We start from the raw sequence: 16,372 nt of genomic DNA, 5'->3' as shown, positions 1-16,372 counted from the left end.
CCCAGGGATGGCGTGGAAGATCTGCCTGTCGTGGGGGGCGCGGGGCCAGCGGAGGAATGCGTTGCCGCTGGGTCGAGCGTCCCAGGGACTGAGGCGGTCGGGGCCGAAAAGGCCGAACCTGAGCCCGCCCAGCCTTTATCCAACTTCCCCCGGGACTTGCTTGACTCGACAGAAAATGAAAATGTAAAATTTTGTAATGTACATCCACATGCTGGGCCAGGGGGTGGCGGCGGGGAGGGGGAAGAACACCAACCCTCGCCCCCTACTTTCCTAAACCACGTCTCTCCGTGTTCCCCGGTTCCTGGGGCGGAGGAGGAACCCCTTCCGCTGTCGCTTCCTGACCCAGCACCGCTTTTAAAAGAGCCCCGTGGGGACTCCTCTGCCGACGATCCTGGGGGTGGGATCGGGGCAGAGCCAGTGCCGGATGTAGCGACCGGGCCGTTTGCTGTACCTCGTGCGGTCGACGGGCCGGCTGCTGGCGGCGACCTCCCGGAGGGGGACGGGGACTCGGTAGGGGACGCGGGAGAAGATCTCGAGTCCATCGCCAGTGAGGCGGTGGATCTCCTCGTGCCCGCCGCTGAGTCCCCCCTCATTCCTGAAAAGGAACTCTGGGACTTTTTGGCCCAGAGCCAGGGTCGCCGCAACCGAGCCCATCTGGCCCGGGAAAAATGGTCCGAGCCGGGGCTGCTCATCGCGTCTGTCCGCGCCGCCGCTAAAACCATGGCCGCAGGCGGGCCCTTACCAAAATCGCAAATTCTTGAGCTGCGCCGGCTCAAAAGGTTCCTCACTGGGCTGCTGAGGGAGTGGAGGTCAAAAATCGACTCCACTCCCCCCCCCACAATAGGTTAGGTAGAGGTTGCACTATGCTTTTGTCATGAAGATAACCATAGCCAGCCTCAACATCAACGGCGGCAGAGAGGCACGCCGTAGATTTAACAATTTTTCGCTACTGCGGGAGGGGAAATATGCGGTGTGCTTCCTGCAAGAAACCCACACCGTTCCGGGAGACGAAGCCACGTGGCTCCTGGAATGGCACGGAAAGGTCCGCATGAGCCACCTCACCGCCACTTCTTGTGGGGTGGCCATCTTGCTGGCCCCGCATTTTCAGCCGGAGATCTTGGGGGTCGAGGAGCCCGTGCCAGGCCGCTTGCTGCACGTCACGGTTCGCCTGGGGGATGTGCCGCTCCATCTCGTGAACGTGTACGCCCCTCAGCCCAGCCCGCAGCAAGCGCACTTCTTCGAAGAAGTGTCCGCTCTTCTTGGCTCCGTCGACGTCGGCGACTGCATTGTCCTCGGGGGGGATTTTAACTGCACCCTCGAGGCGAGGGACCACTCCGGTGCCCCGCAGAGCATGACGGCGATCGAGAAGTTGAGGGACCTGGTCGGGTCCTTCGACTTGGTGGACGTCTGGCGAAATCTCCACCCCGACTCCAGCGCCTTTACTTGGGTGAGGCCTGGAGTAGGATGGTCCAGAATCGACCGCCTTTACCTGTCTCGGGCGTACGTTTCCTGCGTCCCGGCGGCCTCCATGCGGCCGGTGCCGTGTTCGGACCACCACCTGGTGTGGGCGGAGCTCGCTTCGCTCCGCGCGAAGACAGGGTCCGCGTACTGTCATTTTAACAACCAGCTGCTGGAGGACGTGCGGTTCCAGGACTCGTTCCGTCGTTTCTGGGCTGACTGGAGAAGGAAGCAGGGGGGCTTCCCCTCCTTGAGGCTATGGTGGGACGTGGGCAAGGCTCACGTCCGCGTCTTCTGTCAAGAGTATGCGAGGGGGTCGACCAAGAGGCGGGCGGCCAGGGTCGGGTGCCTAGAAAAAGAGCTGCTCGACCTGGAGTCCCGTCTCGGTCAAGTCGTCGAGGACCCGGCCCTGCGTACGGTGTACGAAGTGAAGAAGGCCCCGCTGAAGGACCTGCAGCTCGTCGGGTCCTGAGGCGCGTTCGTGAGGTTGCGGATCCGGTTCCTGCCGGATCTGGACCGCGGCTCCCCCTTCTTCTACGCGCTGGAAAAAAGACAGAGTGTCCGTAAGCAGCTCTTGACGTTGCTGGCCGACGACGGCTCTCTCGTCTCGGATCCGGAGGGCGTCAACAACAGGGCCCGTGAATATTACGGGGCTCTGTTCTCTCCGGAGCCGTCCAGCGAGGAAGCGCGTAGAGTTTTGTGGGTGGGCCTGCCAAAGGTCAGCCCGGAGGGCGCCGAAAATCTGGAAGCTCCGCTAAGCCTGGCGGAGCTGACCGGCGCCCTCGACCGGCTCTCGAGGGGAAAAGCCCCGGGGCTGGACGGGCTGACCGTAGAGTTCCACAGGGCGTTCTGGGACTTCCTGGGGGGCGACTACGCGCGGGTCCTGGGGGAAAGTCTGGCGACCGGGGAGATGCCCCTCTCTTGGCGCAGGGCAGTCATCGTCCTGCTGCCTAAGAAGGGCGATCTCCGCCTCCTTAAGAACTGGCGCCCGGTCTCCCTCCTCAGCACGGACTACAAAATCTTCGCCAGGGCGATGTCTGCTCGCCATGGCGCCGTGCTGGACCGCATGATCCACCCCGACCAGTCCTACACGGTCCCGGGCCGGACAATCCACGACAACATCCATCTGGTCCGGGACCTCATCCATTATTCCCAGGAGGCTGGTCTGTCGGTCGCCTTCCTATCTCTCGACCAAGAGAAGGCGTTCGACAGGGTGATTCACGACTATCTGTTTGGGACTCTGCGCGCTTTCGGGTTCGGGACGCATTTCGTCGCCCGGATCCGACTTTTGTATGCCGCCGCGGAGTGTCTGATTAAGGTTAACGGGTCCTTGATGGCGCCCCTTCGCTTTGGGAGAGGGGTGCACCAGGGATGCCCCATGTCCGGCCAGTTATATGCCATCTGCGTGGAGCCTTTCCTGCGCCTCCTGCGGACGAGGTTGACGGGACTGGCTCTGCAAGGGCTGGGCGTGGAGGTCGTCCTCTCGGCTTACACCGATGACGTGCTCCTCGCGGTAGAGGATCCCGCTGACCTGCGGAGGATGCGTGAGTGCCAGGAGATTTATTCGGCCGCATCCTCCGCCAGGATCAACTGGGAGAAATGTTCCGGACTCCTGGTGGGTCAGTGGCGGGTGGACTCCCTGCCGCAGGAGCTCAGGCCTTTTGCCTGGAGCACGACCCATCTCCTCTATCTGGGAGTCTACCTTAGCCCCGACGAGGAAGCCTGGCCGGCGAACTGGCAAGAGCTGGATGCCAAGGTCGCCGCTCGTCTAGGGCGCTAGACAGGACTGCTCCGAATGCTGTCCTACAGGGGTCGAGCGCTAGTCATAAACCAGCTGATGGCCGCCATGCTGTGGTACCGGTTGGTCACTTTGACCCCTCCCCCTGCGTTTGTCACCAAGATACAGAAGCAGCTGGTGGACTTCTTCTGGAACAACAGGAAGCACTGGGTCTCTGCCGCGGTCTTGAGTCTCCCGCTTGGGGAGGGCGGTCAGTCGTTGGTGTGCGTAGCACCCAGCTCGCAACTTTCCGTCTTCAGACCCTGCAGAGATACCTTTACGTCGAGCCCCCTCCTAGGTGGCGTGCTCTGGCGACGTATTTCTTCCGCCAGCAGCATGGCCTCAACTACGACACGCAGCTCCTGTTTGTGAGCATGGGGGGCGTCACGACCGCTGTCCAGGAGCTGCCTGTCTTTTTCAAGGAACTCACCAGGGTCTGGAACAAAGTCTCCACCAAGCGCAGCTCTCCACCGGCTGGAGTGGCGGCCGTCCTGCAGGAGCCGCTGCTCGGGAATCCGTACCTTCACGACCGAGGTTTTAGGTGGCAGTCGGACGAGAGGGCTGTGGCTGGTGAGGTGACCAGCGTCAGGGACCTGCTCGATGGCGGAGGAGCGGGCTGGATGGCGCCAGACACGCTGGCGCGGCGCCTAAATTCGGCCGACGTCCGCCGCGCGACCGATGCCATCGAGTCGCTAAAAACAGCTCTGGGCCCTGACTCCGTTAGGTGCATCGAGTAGGCTCAAGCACGTGGGGAGATCCCGTCCGAACTGACCCCCGTCCGGACGGAATTCCTCATCGGCGCCAAACCCCGGAACCTCCCTTGGGAGCCGGCGCCTCACAACTTGAGCCGCCTCGGGGAAATCCCCTCCGTGCCTTTCAGTTCCGCGCGGAGGGGATTCCTGTACAGGCTGCTCCTGCACACTCTCAACTTTGCCATCCTTGCCTGCCGTCCGGACACGCCATGGCGTACCATCTTGCCGTCCGGAGGAGGCGGGGGCCCCCGATGGAGGGCACTCTACGCGGGAGTCCTCCCGCTATTTATCGGGGACTTGGCCTGGAGGATGGTGCACGGAGCAGTGCCGTGCAATAAATTTTTAAGCCGGTTCACGGCCTCCCAGGCTGCCTGCAATTTCTGCGGTCTGGAAGAGTCCGTGTTCCATGTTTTTATTGAATGCACGAGGTCGCAGTCCCTGTTTTACTATTTAAAGGGGCTGCTCCTGCAATTCTGGCTGCACTTCAGTCCCACACTCCTGATCTTTGGGCACCCTGTGCGGAGGGGAGCGGGTAGGTCCGAGGGCCTCCTCGTAGGACTGCTCCTGGGCACGGCCGAGGGTGCCATCAGCCGGTCCAGGCAGCGGGCGGTCGAGGGGCTCGTTCAGCCTGACTGCCTGCCTCTCTTCCGCGCGTACATCCGCGCCAGGGTGTCCTTGGAGATGGAGCACGCGGTGTCCACCGATACGCTCGCAGCCTTCCGCGAGAGGTGGGCACCGGAGGGACTGGAGTGCATCATCACGCCCGGCAACCAAATTTTAATTTGATTTTATGTTTTAAAGTTTAATTTGTTTTAATTGCCGGTGTTTTTAGTGTCCCCCTCCCCTTTTATAGGGGGCACTTGGAGAGAGAAAAAAAATGATTTTAGTGCCCAAAAAAAGCCTAAAAAAAAACAAAAACACAAAAAAAGGGCCTTGAAAATGTTTGGTGTGTCCCCCATATCGGGGGGGGACACGATTTAATGTTTTAGTTTCCTCCCAAAAAGAGTTCTGTGGATAAGCACTCCAAGGTCCCTTTGTTCATCTACACTATTAAGTGGCCTACCGCTTAATGTGTATACCCTTTCCTTATTAGTCCTCCCAAATCATCTCCGGAATCAACCTCGTGAACCTTCTTTGAACAGCCTCCAAGGCGTCTATCCTTCCTTAAATACGGAGACCAAAACTGTACGCAGTACTCCAGGTGTGGCCTCACCAATACCCTGTACAGTTGTAGCAAGACTTCTCTGCTTTTATACTCTATCCACTCTCTGCTCTTTCCCAGTTCTCCCCCTTCCCCAGTTCTCCCTCTCTGCTCTTCCACCGATTCTTCCCACCACCCAAACTGTAGTCATCATACGTCAACCAGATCGAGACCATTCGCAAGCAGAGGAGTACCAATAAATAAAACTCCTATTAGTATTATATCGCTCCCAATTTCTCCGGGATAATTATCTAAATAATATATTAATTTAAAATAAAAGCACAAAGCCACGGGGAGATATTTGTTTTACTGGAGATGACGCGGTGCAGTTGAATGAATTTTAATTCCCCCCCCCCCGCCGCCGGCGGCTGGTTGGTGCGCGCCGGGCGCCATGTTGGCTTTCCGTTGGGCAGAAAGTTGAAGAACAAGTTTGAAGGCTGGAAGTGCGGTGGCTCGAGGGGAGGTAGCGTGCGCCGATCACCCGGGGTCTGGGGGACCGACACGCAGCGGCATCGCATCGCGCCCCGCCGGCCATGGTGGCGGGCAGCAGCTGAAGGGAAGCAGAGAGAAACGGACTGCCGAGCGTTTGTGTAACAAGAGCGTCAAGTGTGTGAGGGATGATTTCCAATCAGCAGGGCAGCAACCGAGCGCGGGCCAATCACGTCGGCTCGATGTTGCTCACCCCGCAGGAGAACGAGTGCCTCTTCGTCTGCCTGGGGAGGAAGTGCCTGGTGAGTCCCACGGTGCTCGCAGTGATGAGGGTGAAGGGGATGGGAGCCGAGGTCGGGGCCAGTCTCGCAGTATCTGCCCTCCACTGGGAGTGCGGCTGGGGCCTGGCCCGGTCCACCTGCCCTTATATAACCCACCGGAATACACTCGGGCCTGAGCAAACCGCGCGGAGGAGGCAAACTCAGCTTTCAATTCCCGGTATCAGGGCGAGGGGACCTGCGCGCAATTGGGTTGCTATCCTGCGGGATAAGAGGGAGGGAAGGAGCCCCGGGGCTTCTCACAACAAACTCCTGCCATCACGTCAGGGGAGGGAGGGGAGCAGTTCACGTGCCGTTGCTTGTGTTCATCCCGCAAACCCGCCTCCTGGGAGCAGCTTGGTGAATCCCCCAGATCGATTTATGAGCCGGCAGCTCTAGCTTAATTATTTTACTGCGCAGTGAGGAGCTACGTTCAAAGAATCCGCAAGATTAGCATCTTTTTCATTGAAGTTTTCCCATCTTATTTGTCAGCTGGCGATTTAACTTTGGAGCATAACTCTTTGGGTGGGGGCAAATGTCTATTTTACAGTGCAAATGGACGTCGTTACATTTCCCGCACGATTTATGCTTTACTGAAATCATCGTAAGGTTACTAATCTGCATTTGGGGGGGTTCCTAATGGCTTGTCCATGGCTTTTAGCATTGACCTAAGGATTTGTTTACCGAATATCAAGAGGATGCTGTTTTAATATAAAATGAAATCTGAATAAATATAAACGAGTTACTGCGTAGTGTACTGACTAGGCTTCACTGGACGCCCCGTTTCAAGGAGATTCGCGTCAACGTGGTCTGTCCTTTTTGCCCTGTTAAACACCAGTGTCGTATTTGTCAATGGGAAGACAGTCCTATAGATTGCCTCTTACAAAATACTGCAAAGCAAGCAGTAATATTCCCATGGTTAGAGTAGTTGCTTTCAGTACATAGTAAACCATTTAGTTTGTGTTAGTATGGCTTTTGTGAGTACATTATTAAGCAGCAGTTTGTCAGCTTAAAATGCAAGATGTCATAAAGTCAAGGTTTTTAAATGTGCATGGTTTATTTAATTAATATATGCAACTTAAATGCCTTGAGATGCAGAGTTGCAAAGCATGGACAATATGCCCATAAGTAATGTTGTTTCTGGATCTTACACATATTAAGAGTATAGCCTATTCTAGGTTTTTGGGAAACCATGTATTACATATAAATACAAGTTGTTCTTGAGTCCACACAATGAATATGTTGTATGTTCAGATTTGCTTGTGTTTATGAAATTATCTTTTTCTGAATCGCCCAGCTCAGCCACAGTCCCACAGTGTACCTTGTCTCATTTTTGTCCAGTTCTCCCATGACCCAATATTGCTGCACTGCACCCATCCCTCACTACTTCCATGCCCTCAGTTCCCAGCACACAATCCCATTTCTCCCAATTCCCTGATTGCTGACAGACCCCGCCTGAATCCTTCCACTCTTCAAACACCCGCTTGAGTGCTGTGAAACTTTGAGAAACATCCAGGCTTGGTAAACAGTCAACCTGCCTGACACAGCTGGTTGCTCACTTGCCTGCTATGCCATCTTGTCCACCTGCCCAGATTGTTTTCCAGCATGCCAATTTATTTGCTTTGAGTGGTTCCTGGCTTGACTTGCCAGTTAAATACTACTCTGCAACTTGCCTTGTGTGCTTCATATCGCTCGTGTAGGTTTTCTCGGATGTGAAAGAGGAGAGCTGCCAACAGTGAGAAGTAGAGAGGTGGTGAAAAGGGATGTTGAGGGAGAATGAGAGAGTAAGATACGTACTGATATGGTGATAGAAGTGGGAGGAGGAGAAAGAAAAAGAAAAGGAATGGGTGATGGTAGAAACTTTGCAGACCTACTCGTACTGTAATGCTTAGCTAGAAGGGTGAAGCCAGAGTTGAGATGGGATTTGAAGAGAAATAGGTAGAAGTGAAGTAACTTAAGGAGGAAAGATTACCCAATTCCAAGGAGTTGCTTGATGGTATTCTCCTCTTAGGCGGTTCCTCGTATCGAGGATGACTTGCTTCCACACCAAAAAGGGATGAGTTCACAGATGTTTCAATGAACGACCTGATATTTCAGGTCCCGAACTACATATTGAAAGGTGGAAGATGCCTGAACGTGGATTTTTTTTAAAGTGTGGTGGCTGACAAAGCTAGGTCTTGGTCCAGTGGCAAGGATTAACCAAGACGACTGGAGACCAGCTCTGCTGCACAGACCTAGTGTGCACACATATTGCAGTGTGTGCTGACCCGTGCTGCCTTAGGATCCTTCCCTCTCCTGGGCCCGAACTCGCGCCTCTCCTGGGCCCTGATCAGTCGCTGCTCCTGTGCCCCGACCTTGCCGCTCCTGCTGTATCTGCCCATGCTCCATTCAGCGACCTGGATTATGGTGACTTCCAATCCAGTCGCCCTCTTCACTGCCGTCTCCCTCCTGCACCAGCTCGTGCTGCTCCCTGAAGTGGCCTCCACGCTGCTCCCAGGCCACTCGCATTTTATGGCCCCAACCCTGGGCCCTGGGAGCAGCGTGGAGGCCCCGACCTGTGTGTTTGGTATTACAAGAACAGCCGGTGCATGCTGTCCTATAATGCTGTAGATGCTTGTTAAGGTGAGGCCATGGAGGGAGTTCAAAGTGGGGATGACAATTTTTAAATTTATTTGCTGGGCACAGGGAGACAATGAAACACAGAAAATGCTGGAAATGCACAGCAAGTTAGTCAGTATCTGTACCGAGAAAAAAAGACAGGTTAATGGGACGTTTGGAACACTGGTAAGGCTTCATTTATTAAACATCCCTGGTTGCTTTGATGGTTGGTAGTGGGCAGCCCTCTTAAACTTTCGATGGTACTCCCACAATAGTGTTAAGGAGGAAATTCTTGAATTTTGACCCAGCAACAATGAAGGAATGGTGATCTATATCCAGGACAGTTTGGGGTATGACCTGGAGGAGAACTTGAAGGTGATTGTGATCACGCAACATTGCTAATAGAGTTTGCAGGGAAGGAAGGTGCCATCAAAGTAAGCTTGATGATGCAGCAGTACATCCTGCAGTTGCAGTGGTGGAGGGGTGGACAGTGATTCCAGTGACCAGGGCACCGATGCAAGAAAACTGAATGATTTTGAGCTTTGACTATTAATGCCATGTGGTGGTGAATATTTCATCATGCTGCTACCATGAGCCTGTGGGTAGACTTTGAAAGATCCACTTCTTCATACCTTGCCTCTGCCCTACTCTTATTGACAGTGTTGACATAGCTGGTCCAATTAAGTGATGACCCCCAAGGTGTTGATCGCAGGGACTCAGTGATGATGGTGCCATCAAAGGTTATGGGGTATTTCTGGTCTTGCACTTGTTTGAGATGGTCGTTGCTCAACTACTTGGGTGGTGCGAATGTTACCTGCCACTGTAAGCCCAAGCCTGTTATGCAGGTTTTGTTGTGGACTAGGATGGGTTTCTGAAAGAGTTATGAATGGAGCTTAACACTGGAATCATCACTGAACAGCTCCACGCCTGACCTTGTAATAAGGGAAAGTCATTGATGCAGTTGAAAATGGTTGGACTGAGGACCACTCTGCTCTGAAATTCCTTCCTGGTTAAAGGACGGAAAACCAAGATTAGGAATAAACTGATCATTTTAGGGTTGGCAGGCTGTAACTAGTTCTTCCTTACTCGTTCTGTAACTAGTGGGGTGTCACAAGGATCAGTGCTTGTGCCCCAGCTATTCACAATCTATATCAATGATTATATGAAGGGACCAAATATAATATATCCAAGTTTACTGATGGTGCAAAACTAGGTGAGAGTGTAAGTTGTGAGGAGGATGCAAATTCAAGGGGATATAGACAGGCTAAGTGAGTGGGCAAGAACATGGCAAATGGAATATAATGTGGAGAAATGTGAAGTTATCCACTTTGGTCGAAAAAATATAAAAGCAAAGTATTTTTTAAATGGTGAGAGTTTGGGAAATGTTGGTGTTCAGAGGGACCTGGGTGTCCTTGTACACAAATCACAAAGTTAACATGCAGGTACAGCAAGCAATTAAGAAAGCAAATGGTATGTTGGCTTTTATTACAACAGGATTAGAGTATAAGAGTAAAGACCTCTTTTTCTTTCTGCAATTATATAGGGCCCTGGTGAGACTGCACCTGGAGTATTGTATACAGTTTTGGTCTCCTTACCTAAGGAAGGATATGCTTGTCATAGAGGGAGTGCAACGAAGGTTCACCAGAATGATTCCTGGGATGGTGGTGCGGTGGGGTGGGGGGGGGGGAGGGGGAGAGATTCAGTGGAGTAGGCCTATATTCTCTCGAGTTTAGAAGACTCAGGTGATCTCATTGAAATATAGAAAATTCTTACAGGGCTTGACCAGGTAGATGCAGGGAGGATGTTTCCTCTGGCTAGGGAGTCTAGAACCACAGGTCACAGTCTCGGAATAAGGGGTCGGCCATTTAGGACTGAGATGAGAAGAAACTTCATTCAGAGGCTGGTGAATCTTTTGAATTCTCTACCTCAGAGGGCTGTGGAGGCTCAGTCTTTAAGTATATTCAAGACAGATCGATAGATTTTTGGATATTGGAATAGTGCAGGAAAGTGGAGTTGAGGTGGAAGATCAGCTATGATCTTACTGAATGGCGGAGCAGGCTCGAGGGGCCGAATGGTCTACTTCTGCTCCTATATTTTATGTTCCCTAAACCTCCCTCTGTCTCAAGGGTCTTCACCCAAAACATTCTTTTTTTCCCACAGGTGCTGCCTGACCTGTTCAGTTGCTCCAATGCTTTCCTTGCTAACTTCCCATCCTATAACTCTCCATAAAATTCAACTTGTCCAAAACTTATCCTGCAGTAAGTCCTACTCCCCTTATCACTTGCATCCTCCCAATCTCCCAACACATTAAGTTGAAAATCTTTATTTTTGTCTTCAAATCCTTCCAGGGTCCTTGTCCCCTGCCCATCTCTGCAACCCCCTCCAACATTGTATCTCCTCTGCACGCTTTGCTTTTTCAACTGACTTTTTGGTCCTCCTTCCCTTTGATCATGAGATTTGTTCATTCCAGTTAAGATTAACTGCAAGCGAGAATCGTTCACCTGGTACTGAGGGACCTGGGAGTCCTTGTGCATGAAACACAAAAAGTTTGTATGCAGGTACAGCAAGTAATCAGGAAGGCAAATGGAATGTTGGCCTTTATTGCAAGGGAGATAGAGTATAAAAGCAGAGAAGTCCTGCTACAATTGTACAGGGTATTGGTGAAGCCACACTTGGAGTACTGTGTACTGTTTTGGTCTCTGTATTTAAGGAAGGATATACTTCCATTGAAGGCTGTTCAGAAAAGGTTCACTAGGTTGATTCTGGAGATGAGGGGTTGTCTTATAAGGAGAGGTTGGGCCTATACTCATTGGAGTTCAAAAGAATGAGAGGTGATCTTATTGAAACATATAAAATAATGAGGGGGCTCAACAAGGTGGATGCAGCGAGGATATTTCCACTCATACGGGAAACTAAAACTAGGGGACATAGTCTCAGAATAAGGGGCCGCCCATTTAAAACTGATGAGGAGAAATTTCTTCTCGGAGGGTTGTAAATCTGTGGAATTCTCTGCCCCAGAGAGTTGTGGAGGCTGGGTCATTGAATATATTTAAGGTGGAGATAGACAGATTTTTGAGCAACAAGGGAGTAAAGGGTTATGGGGAGCGGGCAGGAAAGTGGAGCTGCGTCTGTGATCAGATCAACCATGGTCTTATTGAATGGTGGAGCAGGCCCGAGGGGTCAAATGGCTTACTCCTGCTCCTATTTCTTATGTTCTTATGTAATGGCAGCTTGAGGGACAGGAAACTTAAAAAAAAAAAGTATGCATTCTCTCATCAAAGTTGCAGTTTGAAAGATTGAAGGGGGTTGGGGCTTCAATGAAGGGGGGAGAGCCACACCTTTAGCTGTGTCAGGATGCCCGGCTAGGCTTTGGGTTTGAGTGGGAAAGCAACATATTGCTCAGCTAGCTAACATTCACACAAATCGCTTTTATTATTGGCAGCTGCTTTACCTAATATTAGCATAGCCTGTATAAAATAGAAGTTGACCATTTCATCCCCACCTACAGACATAACAAATTACTGCAGATATATGCTGGCAGTATTACAATTTTTGTTCTGTCGACAAAAGTCTGACACTGGGATTTTCAATGCATTTTGAAATGAAATCCTGGAACCCATACAACGGTTTTAATATATAATGCATAAGGACTTTGACTTTTAGATCAATCTAATTATTGTATTCTAGTGTGATGTAAAATTTATCGGGCCCAAGTTTCCATATGATAAAAGACGGGCGCCCCTCCGAGCTGGGCGCCCGTTTTTCGCGCCGAAAACGGCGCCGGAAAAAAAACGCGCGATTCTGGAGCGCCCTGCAGCTCCATGTCTGCTTGGCGTGGCGCCCAGGGGGGCGGAGCCTACCACTCGCGCCGATTTTGTAAGTGGGAGGGGGCGGGTACCATTTAAATTAGTTTTTTTCCTGCCGGCAACCCTGCGCGTGCGCGTTGGAGCGTTCGCGCACGCGCAGTGTGAAGGAAACATTGGCACTCGGCCATTTTTGTAGCTGTTTAATTTTTGAACATTTTTTAATAAAAGCACATTGCCCTTCCATGATCAGCACTGAGGCTTCTTGCAGCAGTGAGAAGGCTGCAGAAAGCCTGAGAAGTTGAGGCAGCTGTTTCCAGATAGCCTCCCCCCTGCCGTCGGGAATGGCTGCTCAACTTCTGAGGCTTCCTGCAGCCTTCTCACTGTCTCCTTTCCCACCGCCCCCCCGCCCGCCGTCGGGAACGGCTTCCTCCCCACCCCGCTGCGTTCGGTCGGTCGGGCCCGCACTCCCTCCCTCCCTCCCGCCCGCCGGCCGTCTGGAACGGCTTCCTACCCCCCCCCCCCAGCTGCGGTCGGTCAGTCGGGCCCTCCCTCCCTGCCCGCCGTCTGGAACGGCTCCCCCCCGCCCCCGCTGCCGTCGGGAACAAACGGCTGCCTCAACTTGTGAGGCTTCCTGCAGCATTCTCTCTGGCTGAAGCACTTTCACACAGGTAGGAAGATGGTTTATTTAATCTTTTCTTTGCTTATAAATTTTTATTCATGTTGGATTTATTTGTATAATATTTGTATAAGTATAAATAAGGATTTATTATAGAATTTAATGACTTCCCTTCCCTCCACCCCCCCCCCCCCCCCCACCTCGTTCTGGACGCCTAATTTGTAACCTGCGCCTGATTTTTTAATGTGTAGACAAGGTTTTTTCAGTTCTACAAAAATCTTCACTTGCTCCATTCTAAGTTAGTTTGGAGTATGTTTTCACTGTGGAAACTTTGAAATCAGGCATCAGTGGCCGGACACGCCCCCTTTTGAAGAAAAAATTCTGTTCCAAAGTGAAACTGTTCTAACTGACTAGAACTGCAGAAAAAAAAATGTGGAGAATTGCGATTTCTAAGATAGTCCGTTCTCCACCAGTTGCTCCTAAAAAATCAGGCGCAAATCATGTGGAAACTTGGGCCCATCATGTGGTGTTGCATCATCGCAATTGAAACTAAAAGCACAGCCATGGTACAAATGTCAATCAACCTATCTTGTTAAACCCACTTATTTTCTTTATATCTAGCTTCTAATCTATTATAGTTTTTCCTCTTTCCTCCCCAGAATAGATTAGCAACCAATCACGATTTTCTGCAGTATTTTTGTACGTAATCCGCCACTTATCTTGCTTCTATGTGTCTGTCTCTTGATCGGCTATATTCATCATGGCTGACTCAACTAATTCCACTACCCACTCATGTTTTGCTTCTTTCTAGAAGCGTGCTAATATTGCTGCAATGCTTCTGTTTTGCCTACCATCCTCCACACCCCTTGAAAATTGTATTAACAAATTCTGCTATATCCTTCTCCGATGTTATGTCAATACTCAGCCATAGAATGGCTGAATCAGCTGCCAAGGACTTGTGTGGTGCAGCATGTTGTGATGTCGTGCCAGACATATCGTCATCCATATGAAATATGCTCTGAGCTGGCAAAAAAAACATTTGAATATAACTTTGCTATTGCAAAATAGAATGTATGTCGTGGAGTTTTTGCATATGACAGTGTATTGCTTGAAATAAATTTTGAGTACGATATTAGTAAATCAGTTACCCAATTTCTTAAGTCAGTGTAATATTTCCTAAATGATAAATCATTTGCAACAGTTGAATTACAGGATTAAATAATTATTACATAGCTAAGGCCAAGATATTTATGAAGTGGCAATTTCACAATAGTCATGTTGGGCGAGGTCAGGTCGTCTTTTTTTGTAGAAAGATTGAGATTTTTTAAAGTTTGTTCACGCTTTGGTTTGTTACTTTTCATTACAGGAGTTTTTTTCCTCACAATTTCTTTTCACTTCATTACAGTAGAACTACTGTAACTGATAAACTTCACTTTTAAAATTAAGTGACTGCTGTAATTTCCAGTATACATAGAAACATAGAAAATAGGTGCAGAGTAGGCCATTCGGCCCTTCGAGCCTGCACCACCATTCAGTATGATCATGGCTGATCATTTTTGCAACTTTAGTACCCCATTCCTGCTTTCTCTCCATACCCCCTGATCCCTTTAGCTGTAAGGGCTACATCTGACTCCCTTTTGAATATATCTAATGAACTGGCCTCAACAACTTTGTGGTGGAGAATTCCACAGGTTCACAATTCTCTGAATGAAGAAGTTTCTCCTCATCTCGGTCCTAAATGGCTTACCCCTTACCCTTAGACTGTGTCCCCTGGTTCTGGACTTCCCCAACATCGGGAACATTCTTCCTGCATCTAACCTGTCCGATCCCGTCAGAATTTTATATTTTTCTATGAGATCCCCTCTCACTCTTCTAAATTCCAGTGAATATAAGCCTAGTCGATCCAGTCTTTTTTCATATGTCAGTCCTGCCATCGCTGGAATCAGTCTGGTGAACCTTCGCTGCACTACCTCAATAGCAAGAATGTCCTTCCTCAGATTAGGAGACCAAAACTGTACACAATATTCAAGGTGTGGCCTCACCAAGGTCCCGTACAACTGCAGTAAGACCTCCCTGCTCCTATACTCAAATCCCCTAGCTCTGAAGGCCAACATGCCATTTGCTGCCTTCACCGCCTGCTGTACCTGCATGCCAGCTTTCAACGACTGTTGTACCATGACACCCAGGTCTCGTTGCACCTCCTCTTTTCCTAATCTGTCACCATTCAGATAATATTCTGTCTTCCTGTTTTTACCACCAAAGTGGATAACCTCACATTTATCTACACTATACTGCATCTGCCATGCATTTTCCCACTCACCTAACCTGTCCAAGTCACTCTGCAGCCTCTTAGCATCCTCCTCACAGCTCACACTGTCACCCAGCTTAGTGTCATCTGCAAACTTGGAGATATTACATTCAATTCCTTTGTCTAAATTATTAATGTACATTGTAAATAGCTGGGGACCCAGCACTGAACCTTGCGGTACTCCACTAGTCACTGCCTGCCATTCTGAAAAGGACCTGTTTATTCCTTCTCTTTGCTTCCTGTCTGCCAACCAGTTCTCTACCCACGTCAATACATTAACCTCAATACCATGTGCTTTAATTTTGCACACCAAACTCTTGTGTGGGACCTTGTCAAAAGCCTTTTGAAAGTCCAAATAAACCACATCCACTGGTTCTCCCTTGTCCACTGTACAAGTTACATCCTCAAGAAATTCTAGAAGATTTGTCAAGCATGATTTCCCTTTCATAAATCCATGATGACTTGGACCAATCCTGTCATTGCTTTCCAAATGCGCTGCTATTACATCTTTAATAATTGATTCCAACATTTTCCCCACTACTGATGTCAGGCTAACCGGTGTATAATTCCCTGTTTTCTCGCTCCCTCCTTTTTTTAAAAAGTGGAGTTACATTAGCTGCCCTCCAATCCATAGGAACTGATCCAGAGTCTCTGGAATGTTGGAAAATGACCTCCAATGCATCCACTATTTCCAGGGCCACTTCCTTAAGTACTCTGGGATGCAGCCTATCAGGCCCTGGAGATTTATTGGCCTTCAGTCCCATCAATTTCCCTAACAAAATTTCCTGACTAATAAGGATTTCCTTCAGTTCCTCCTTCTCGATCGATCCTCGGTCCCCTAGTATTTCCGGAAGGTTATTTGTGTCTGCCATTTCTTTGTTCCCCATTATAAATTCACCTAATTCTGACTGCAAGGAACCACATTTGTCTTCACTAATCTTTTTCTCTTTACATATCTATAAGAAGCTTTTGTAGTCAGTTTTTATGTTTCCTGCAAGCTTACTCTCATACACTCTTTTCCCCCTCCTAATTAAACCTTTGTCCTCCCCTGCTGAATTCTAAATTTCTCCCAGTCTTCAGGTTTGCTGCTTTTTCTGGCCAATTTATATG

The 16,372-nt window shown here is 50.2% G+C and overlaps 1 protein-coding gene across 2 annotated transcripts in view; it reads left to right on the top strand.

The window, feature by feature from the left end:
• Positions 1–5,582: 5,582 nt before the first annotated feature.
• LOC139280846 (actin nucleation-promoting factor WASL-like) overlaps positions 5,583–16,372 on the top strand; it is a 91,024-nt gene continuing 80,234 nt past the window's right edge. For both annotated transcript variants that reach the window (XM_070900594.1, XM_070900593.1), the window contains exon 1: positions 5,583–5,919. In XM_070900594.1, the coding sequence (XP_070756695.1) occupies positions 5,806–5,919 (114 nt within the window). In that variant the 5' untranslated portion in view covers positions 5,583–5,805. The remainder of the gene's footprint in view (positions 5,920–16,372) is intronic.

Source organism: Pristiophorus japonicus, chromosome 15 (assembly GCF_044704955.1).
Source record: "Pristiophorus japonicus isolate sPriJap1 chromosome 15, sPriJap1.hap1, whole genome shotgun sequence".
NCBI classification, from domain to species: Eukaryota; Metazoa; Chordata; class Chondrichthyes; family Pristiophoridae; genus Pristiophorus; species Pristiophorus japonicus.
Note: the sequence above shows the minus strand (reverse complement) of the source record. Positions and strands in the feature narration are given on the sequence as shown.